This window comes from Myxine glutinosa, chromosome 4 (assembly GCF_964187855.1).
Source record: "Myxine glutinosa chromosome 4, kmMyxGlut1.1, whole genome shotgun sequence".
NCBI classification, from domain to species: domain Eukaryota; kingdom Metazoa; phylum Chordata; class Myxini; order Myxiniformes; family Myxinidae; genus Myxine; species Myxine glutinosa.
The window spans coordinates 95,933,430-95,943,525 of record NC_136264.1 but is presented as its reverse complement, the minus strand read 5'-3'; the positions used below and the strand labels follow the sequence as shown (position 1 = coordinate 95,943,525).

The 10,096-nt window shown below is 42.7% G+C and overlaps 1 protein-coding gene across 4 annotated transcripts in view; it reads left to right on the top strand.

The window, feature by feature from the left end:
* BEND7 (BEN domain containing 7) overlaps positions 1-9,528 on the top strand; it is a 187,900-nt gene extending 178,372 nt beyond the window's left edge. For 3 of the 4 annotated variants that reach the window (XM_078776190.1, XM_068113024.2, XM_078776192.1), the window contains one exon: positions 9,144-9,528. In XM_078776190.1, the coding sequence (XP_078632316.1) occupies positions 9,144-9,193 (50 nt within the window). In that variant the 3' untranslated portion in view covers positions 9,194-9,528. Of the gene's footprint in view, positions 1-3,537; positions 4,463-9,143 lie in introns of those variants that run through there. The other variant, XM_068113025.2, reaches the window with a different exon arrangement.
* Positions 9,529-10,096: the final 568 nt, after the last annotated feature.

Sequence of the window (10,096 nt, the reverse complement as noted above, 5' to 3'; positions counted from 1 at the left end):
ACATCTCACTCGAGCAAACGTTGCCGAGTCTGATCCACCTTCTCCATTCAGCATGTCTCCGAGGTAGCAAAATGTTTTCACACCTTCCAGCTTCACGCCGTCTCTAAGATCCAACTCAACATTTCCTCCATCTGCAGCTCCCTCTGTGCACACCGTACATTTGAATGTAGCTGCCACACTGGTTAATGACCCTCTCAGACCACTACATTTTTGATTAACCCACTCAGCGCACATTGTACACTGAATGGAGTTCACTCCGACACCCTTCCTACACACAGCACAGGGCCACTTCCCAGTTCTTTCCACCTCACCACATGCTTTACCACTTGCCATCACCTTCGTCTTTCCGATATTCACCTTCAGACCTTTTGTCTCCATACATTCCTTCCACGTGTTCATCTTTTCCTTCAGTCCATCCATACTTTCCGCAATCAACACCAGATCATCTGCATACAACAACTCCCACGGTAAACCCTCCTTTACGTTCTGAGCCAGCACCTCCATCACAGCTACAAATAGTAGTGGACTTAGTACCGACCCCTGATGCACTCCCACCTTCACCTCAAACTCACCACTGTTCCCGTCCTTCGTCCTTACAGCTGTGCGCGCTCTTTTGTACATTGCCATCACTACTCTGATCAACCATTCCTCCACTCCTAACTTCCTCAATGCCCATGTCAATACTTTGCGTGGACGAATGCTTTCTCCAGATCAACAAACCCAAGAAACAACTTCTTCCTCTTCTCCATGTACTTCTCCTGCAACTGCCTCACAATGAAAAGCGCGTCTGTCGTTCCTCTTCCTGGCATGAATCCAAACTGCATTTCGTCGATCTTCACTTTCTTCCTTATCCTCCTCTCCAACACCCTTTCCAATACCTTCATTCCATGCTCCAATAACTTTATCGCTCGGTACGAGCCACACTCCAGAGGGTCACCTTTCCCCTTGTATAGAGGGACGAGGGTACTCAGTTCCCAATCCACTGGAATGCGGCCTTCTTTCACCACCAGATTACAGATCTCTGTCATTCTCTTCACACCCAAACTTCCTGCTGCCTTCAACATATCTCCCACAACTCCCGTCGGCCCTCCCACTTTTCTACTCTTCATTGCTTTTAGCGCTTCCTCAACTTCCTTCTCAGTTATCTTCTCTGCCGGTCCTAAAACTGGGTTACTCTCCATGTTGCCATCCCATTCATTCTCTGTATTCAACAGCATTTCCATATATCTTTTCCATCTTCCTTTAATTCCATCTGGGTCGACAACTATTTGTCCCACTTCATCCTTCAAGCAACTCACCCCCATCACATCACACCTCTCTTTCGCTATCTGCTTTGCAATCCTGAATACTGCTTTCTGACCCTCTTCCGAATCCAAGCGTTCTCCGAACATTTTCCTACATGCCTCCTGCGCCTTTGCTACCTCTTTCTTTGCAGCCTTCCTGGCTGCCTTATAACTTTCATGCTCTGCTGTTTCTGCTCCCGTACCCTTTGCCTTCTGCCACTCCTTGAACTTCTTCCTCTTCTCGTCAATCCTCTTTCCAACTTCATCATCCCACCACCATGTTTCCGAGTGCCTCGGTGGTCCTTTTGTCCATCCACATACCTCACCAACGGCTCCCCACAGACTAGCTTTCATTGACATCCAACCACTTTCAAGCTCAACCACATCATCCTCGACCCTACTCAGCCTCTCTTTTAATGCCTCCCTTACTGTCACCTCTTTCAACCTCCACACCTTCATTCTTCACCCACCGAGCTCTCCTCGCACCTTTCACCCTTACGTCGCAGACAACCAAGTGGTGCTGTGAAACAGCCTCCTCCCCCGGGATCACCTTTGTGTCCCGGAGGTGCCCCTTATCTCGCCTACGCACCATCAGGTAGTCAACGGTTGTCGTCGACCCACCTGACGTGTATGTAACAAGCTTATTATCCTCTTTCTGGAACTGAGTATTACAAATCAACAAATCAGCTCCATCAGCAAACTCCAAAATCCTTTCACCTTCTCCATTTCTCACACCATATCCGTAACCCCCATGAACTCCGTCAAAACCATCCATACTCCTTCCCACATGTCCATTTAGGTCTCCTCCTACCACAACAACTTCCTCATCTTTCACGTTTTCCATCAGCTTCTCTATCGCACACCAGAACTTGTCCTTCTCTTCATCGCTTCGACCAACCTGCGGAGCATATCCCGAGATGACATTCACCAAGAGCTTTCCAATCATCATTTTCACCACCATCAACCTATCACTCACTCTAGTCACACTCACCACACTGTCTACAAACTTCTCAGAAAACAGGACACCAACACCATTCACGCCCTCCGGGCACCCTTGCCACACAAACTTGTATTTCTGTCCCTGCCTACCCTTCACCATTCTCACACCACTTCCCTTCCATCTCGTCTCTTGCACACAACATATGTCCACTCTTCTTCTGACCAATACTTCCACCACTTCTCCTGATCTCCCTGTCATTGTCCCTACATTCCATGTCCCAAACCTCAGAAACCGATCTCCACTTCGGGCTGTACCCTGCCCACATGTAGTTGTAATTGTCATGGTTCTCTTTTTGAGGCAATGTTTTTATGGCCGGATGCCCTTCCTGACGCCAACCCTCTTAGTCGCCTCTTACGACACGCAGGGATACGGCGTACCTATTCTTATCCAGGGTACACACTGGGAAACGTTTAAAACATGGAAATTCTGGGGGGTGGGGAGGGGGGGGGCGGCGTCTGCATCACGGCTGCGGTTTAAACATATTTAAATAAATATTTAAACAAAACCATGAAAAACAATCTGGGAAAAGTCTCTAAGTGAGAACGTGGATTTGAGAAAGCAGGAGCAGAGGTGAAAGAACAAACGAGATACAGGGGGCGGGGCACAAGTCGAGACGAGGAGGCCGCACGAGACACCAGGCCGCACGAGGCGCGAACAAAGAAACGACTAATTCCACACAAATTTGCAACAACTACAAAACCAAATAGAAACACAATAACACATACACAACAAAATACGCAGCGGAAATTTGACAAAGAAACGAACGGGAAAACACTCAAACTTTGATGCCGTGGAGAGATCGAAGCAAGCCCCGTCGCTCGAGGGACCGGAAGCGGAACTCCGCTATGAAGTACAAGGAAGTGGAACTATGCATTCATGTATCATAAAGTACAAATGTTGCTCTTCATTTCCTGCATTGTTAGGCTCTTTTCTCTTAACCTACACTTTTGATACCAGTGCTGAATATTAATGAATGAATATGTCTTAAATACTTTGTCAATCAGCAGGCAGCAAGGTAGCACAAAGAAATATGAAATTTTTTGTGATTGAAAAAAAACCACAAACACAACAATGTTCTGCATCTTTCCATAAGGCAATGTTCAGATTGTTAAAATTCCTCACAGAACTTGAAGTGGTCACGGTTATTGGCAACTTCTGGGGCCTCTATTTTTTTCTTCAGGTTCTCTTTGATGTAAAAGATATTGTCTCATTGTTTGGGCCATTTCCAGTACTTGCCTGCTTGCTCCATCACAGAAACTTGATAATCATTTTGATTACCAATAGCCAGCACTTCTCCAGGATACAGCTTCTCCTCGTACTCCACTGCGTACCAATCTCCTACCCTAACATCAGATTCCACATTTGCACTGGTGTCACTTGTACTGCTGCATGTGTTGTTGCATGTGTCTTTTGTAAGAACATCGGCAGAGACTTCATCCTGTACTATCTCCAGACAATGCATGTGGGCGACACCATGAATCCGCTGGGCAGCTTCAAACAGTCTTTATTTCTATGTTATACTTTATTTATTTATTTTATTTATTTTATACTTTATTTCTATGGCTTTATCTTTTTTCTTTCTATTTATTTTTATCTTTATCTTTTAACTAGCATTTCTATGCTAGGAAATCATACTTTGCACACAACATATGTCACTTAAACTTGTCGGTTAGGATGGAGGTTACGTTAAATAATACTGTTGCTATAAAAAAATTTAAACAAAAAAGGACAATTAGTATACAATTAGATAAGTATAATTAGTAATTAGTATTAGTATTAGTGATGTACAGTTTATCAGAGGGTTGAGTGTAGACATGTGCAACATGAGAACATGTGGTCAGGAGAAAGTGAATTGCATGATGGGTAGACTCCTTTGTTTACACTGCCCTCTATTGTTTTAGGGTAACACACATCACTAAATTCATTTCACATATACCACAGCACTTTCATGTAGTCACAGGCTGTAATTTGACATTTAGTTCCAAAGGAAACATGGTTACTCACGTTATGCCATCAGTTACTCACATTACATGGTTATTCATGTTACCACATTTGCTCGCTGTTTATTAATAAATGTGCCCATGAATATTAATAAAACATTAATTTTTTAATCAAGAGACATTGGAACTAAGAAAATTTGAACTACCAGATTTGTACTCAATAAAGAAGTTGATCTCAGAAAACAGATGTGCTTTTTTGGTTACTCACATTACATCATACAAAGAGGCACACCATGGCACTTTTTTACATTCAAAATGACAAGGTATCATCAAACTGATATGTAATTCAGAAAATGTGATCACCACACAGTCTGGACACACAAATGAGTTTGGAATATTTCTTATCTACCTACTTCTAATGCAAGTCCTACTTTTTCAGATTTTTTTTTACTTTTTTTGCCATAAAAAATTGCTCTCAATTCACTCGCTAATTTCTCAAAAAATTCGAACAGAAATGATGTTTGTTTCACTGACTTGCATGTATAACCAGTTAAAAAATATATTGAAACTTATTAAATTTCACATTTTAATTTTCAAAGCCATGTCCATCAACCTGTGGAATTGCCCATAAACTGAACATCAAAAGAAACTTATCACTTTCATTTTTTGAAATGTGCAGCTTTACAAACACGTTTCTTCAATTGTAATGGCTGATTAATTATGTAACGGGAACTTCACTTCAATCACTTGGTTGATCAACAACGGCATGCTTGAGTGGTTCTGTATAGGGATCTTTCCCTTTAAATAATGACCCTCATAATGAAATCCTTCAGTCCTTGTGGTTAGACATTCATTTACTGCTGTCGAAAGTCACTCTAAAGGCTTCTGACAGGGAAAACAATAAGAAAATTCAGATGCCACACCTGACATCTGAACAACGTTTAAGGGCAATTGGGATGCTTGAGGCTGGTGTAAGCCAGCGAACAATTGCCCAACGTCTTGGTTGCTCACAACCTGCAATTTCCAACCTGGCCAGGCGTTACGGTGAAACTGGAACTGTGGATGATGGTCCACGAAGAGGAAGATCATGCGTAACCAACCCAAACCAAGACCACTGGATTGTGCTGCAGCATCTTCGTGATCGTTTCCACCCTGCGACGCAAACAGCTGCAGTGACAAAAGGTCGCCACAACAACCGCATCAGTGTCTCTACTGTGCGGAGGCGCTTGAGAAGTCGGGGCCTGGTGGCAAGACGTCCTTGCAGAGGTCCAGTATTGAACGCAGTGCATCGGCGGAACAGACCAAGATGTCTGCAGCATTGCTGCTGGACACAGCAACAGTGGAGTGCAGTCTTGTTCAGCGATGAGTCCAGATTTTGCCTCCATGCTGCTGATTGTCGTCAACGGGCATGGCGCAGAGGTGGGGAAAGGTATGCATCATGCTGTATTCGCCAGATCAATCGTTGGGGAGGACCCATTGTGATAGTATGGGTCGGCATTTCCACCCGTTTCAGGACACCTCTTCTCGTCATCGAAGGCAATCTCACTAGTCAGTGTTATGTCAATGAAGTTTTGAGACCTCATCTGCTGCCATTTCTCCAGGCTCATGACCACAATTTTCCAGCAGGACAACGCTCGACCCCATGCTGCTCGCCTGACCACCGACTTCCTCCAGGAACAGGGTGTTGAAGTGATGCCTTGGATGCCTTATTCCCCTGACCTCAATCCCATTGAGCATTTATGGGATGAGCTTGGTCGACGTCTTGCATTGAGGAGATTAACGGCTGTCAATCGGCAAATGCTCATTCAAGGCTTGCAGGAGGAGTGGGACAGACTTCCCCAGGACCGCATCAGACGCCTGGTACAGAGCATGCATCGGAGGTGTACAGCCTGCATCACAGCTCAGGGAGGTCACACGATATTGAGGACTGCTGTCATTCTGTCCTAGACTGTTAGGAGTGTTGTGTCCATTCCTGTGTCATTTTGTTTTGACTGTACTCAGGTGCGTGCCTTTGTGTTGCAGTGCTTTACCTCTGTGTTCAAATATTTTTAGCCACGTCGCAGACGCTGCTAATAGAGTGCCCTCTGCTGTTGTTGTTGTTCTTCTTCTTCTTGTTCTTGTTCTTGCAGAGAAGACAAAACCTCAAAGCTCCACCCATTCTGGGAACCATAGCTCCACCCATTGTGGGAGAGGCTTCATATAAACAAATATCCACCATTTTATTAACTCGCATAGCTTTGAGGCCTGTTTTGTAGGCCCGTGGTGTCTTCCTCTCTCACACAGTTTTATTTCCAATCAAATTCGATATATCATTTCATTTTTCACAGTCGCTAACATAGTTTTAGACTCGGTTGAAAAAAAACGGGAAGAAAATCCGATGAAAGTTGCCCTTTATAGAACGAAATGAATTCTCAAAGGCCTGTAACTTCAAGTCCATTGAGATTTTTTTTTTTTAAATCGCGGCATGGTCAGTCATACACCGCCCGAAATAACAGACGGGAAAATGCCGAGATATATATATTTTGTTTAAATCGCGGCATGGTCAGTCATACACCGCCCGAAATAACAGACGGGAAAATGCCGAGATATATTAAAAATTCGTCCATTTGATGACAATCGTCACGATGAAATATTTAATTTATACGTCGTCACAATAATGTGGAGAGAGGAGCATAGCTTCGTTCATGTGTCGCCACACACGGGAAATTGCCGAGATTTTTTTTTTTTTAATCGCGGCATGGTCAGTCATACACCGCCTGAAATAACAGACGGGAAAATGCCGAGATATATTAAAAATTCGTCGCCACACACGGGAAATTGCCGAGATATATTTTCACTTTGCAGAAAAATAACATCAAGTAATCGAATCAATAGGAATGTCCTGTGCCTATAACATCGACGTTATAGGCACAGCTGCATCTAGGCATTGTGTAACATCGACGCGGCTTTTGTTTTAATTAAAACTTTTTGTACTTGTTCATTTTTGCATGGAGGATTTCAATGAGTGTCCTTCTAAAGATTTGATAAGTTTATTTTGATGTTGAGTATATACATATACAGTTGTGGCCAAAAAATATTGGCACCCTTGCACTTTTTTCAAATAACTCACAATTTTCTCTAAAAATTGGTTGAAATTGACAAAAGTATTTGGTCTCCACAATTCTTTATTTCACTGTTAAATTACACAACCTTTGTTTTTGATTCAGAACTTAATATATCCTTTTAAATCAGAAGGTATATTCATGCTCTGTCCTTCAAATGTTTTCAAGCAAGGAAGCAGCATGTACTATTTTTATCCCCATGCTTTTTGAAATAAAAATGGGGGAGGAAGGAGGTGTGTTTTGTAATCTGCTCTGTCTGTCTATCGGTCTGTCCATCCATTCGTCATGCTATTTCCTCCTAAACGGTTGGGCAGAAATTCACCAAACTTGGTCGTTGTGATCACTACATGGAGGGAAGGTGCAAGAGCATTGTTAGAATTCTTTCAGTGATTCTTCATCTTTGAGAGATAGGGCCTAAAACAATATATAGCATGATATCTCAAAATTTTATGGACGGATCCAGCCAAAAGTTAGTGGACAAGTTGCATGTCTGCTAATGACATTGATTCGATTTTATTGAAGGTCTGTAAGCAGATAAGATAATCTTTTAAAAGTGATTTTCACCGTTGAGACAAGGTGAAAAACGATATGAATGAATAAATGATCGTTTTAAGGCCATTTTCCCTGCTAGAGCAGGGGTTAGCCTTGCGGGCCCCATGACAATCATGGTTCCCTGTTTGAGGCAATGTTTTTATGGCCGGATGCCCTTCCTGACGCCAACCATTAGTCGCCTCTTACGATGCGCAGGGATACGGTGTACCTATTCTAAACCGGGGTACACACCGGGATCATTCATCCCAGCAAGCTGGTACTCAATTTGCCGACCTCAGAAGGATGACGGGTTGAGTGAACCCCCTGGTGTTAATTCAGCGATCGACCGGGATTCGAACCTAGGATCCCAAGCCGGCACCCTAACCGCTAAACCAACACCAGGCTTAATATCAATATCAGATATGTAGCATATCAGATACAATGTAGCATGATCTACAATATCAGATATGTAGCATGATATTTTAAAAAGTTGTAGACGGATTATGACAAAACTCAGTGAATGAGTTTGGTAAGTGACAAGAACAGGCCGATTAGATTAGACAAACACACAAAGGATGTCGGTAGGAATGAGGGGTAGGGGAAGATGCAGGGAATAGACAATATGTATACAGAAGCAAACTCTCAGGAAGGAAAAACTGGAAAATTGGGCAGAGGGTGAAGATGGCTTAACGGTGGTAGAAAAGATCATGGTTTTGGATGATCAGAGATGGTGGTGAACATCTGTCTTGAGAACCTTGAGCTGCTTCTACTCTCCCAACAATCGATGGATTCCCTTGATTAATGTCAGACCTGAGATAAAGACTGTCTCTTTAGTTAGACATTGATAGGTGATTAAGCAAAGTTTACAGAAACACCCCAGAGATAGTTATGTCGAAACTATAAAAGCGATAAGTTGTGACCATCACAGACTCGCACGACATACTTCTAAGAATTGAAGCAGCTTCTCGTCGATTGCACCAATATGTAAGAAAAAAATTTTTCTCCTCTGGGTCTGCAGTTTTCTAATATGCAAGTGTATAACATTGATGTTCTCATGCTATACATAAATTCGAATTTTAACTTCCATGGTATGAGTCATTAAGTTGCGTTCATGTGAGCTGGCTGATGGCCATTTGGACAAAGCTGTGACATTTTTCAGAGCAAAACTACTAAAAGGTAATCATATATCTATCTCTCACTAGTTCCAAGGCAAATTGATCAAAATAAAAACTTTTATTCTTGTCATTTTATACTTTGTCATTTTTGTTTAATTTTTTTTCCATTTCAGCAACGCTCGTCGTAACGACACGGTGGGAGAACTCTGGGTCGTCTCTGTGAGAAACGTGTCCCAGATTCCTTGAAGGAGTGAAGGGGTCCATATGTTTGAAGTTAAATATAGTCCTAAGGAGGTCGGCGGCTCGTCCTGCGTTGTGCACTTCACATAAAGAGAAACTTTCAAACGGAGTTTAAATGACTGTTTGCTGCTTAGTTTTAAATTATAAAGGTCGGCTGTCAGACCTCTAAAGCAATGTGCCAACCATTTGCTGAGGTAACAATCAGTTTAGAATGTCCAACAACACTTTTAGTCTGTAGCACTTTTCAGATGTCACCTCTTTTAAAGTTTTGAGATATTTATGTTTACACATTTCCGACATTAAACGTGCTTTGTGGGATCTCTGTTTTGGATGTGTCCATTTTCTCTCCAATCATCCATGTGTATAGATTCATTTTTGCACTTGTAATTGGCTGCTGATCCCAACCCTCCTTCTCAACCTCCTTGAATTTCTCCTTCTCAACCGCAAAACAGGTCGTTAGCATTTGCTTCCTTGGGGTGGGGATCAGGTTTTTGTTACATGTGGCTGAGAATATCAGTTCTCATCACTTCTGTGGCCTCTTGCCTTGAGACAGCGTCACAACTGCTGGTCTTGCAAAATGTCTTGATGTGAATGATGTTATCTGCACATCCCTCTGCTCAAAGACACCATTTTTGTACAAAGTACAAAACTCAAGTTAATTTTTTTTAATTTGTGTACTGGTCTTGAATAATTGGTGTGGGCCACCAAGGCAAGTGCAAATTCCTCACTGGAATCTCAGATCCAAAAAAACGATTTGGTGGCCCAATCATTTTGAGAGAGGGAAGATTGCAATCCCTGCCAGTTGTCCTGTGCAAACAACCATATTCTGCATGCACCGAGGTTGCTCCAGGCTTCCAATAGCCAGAGAAATATGGACTTTGAAAAT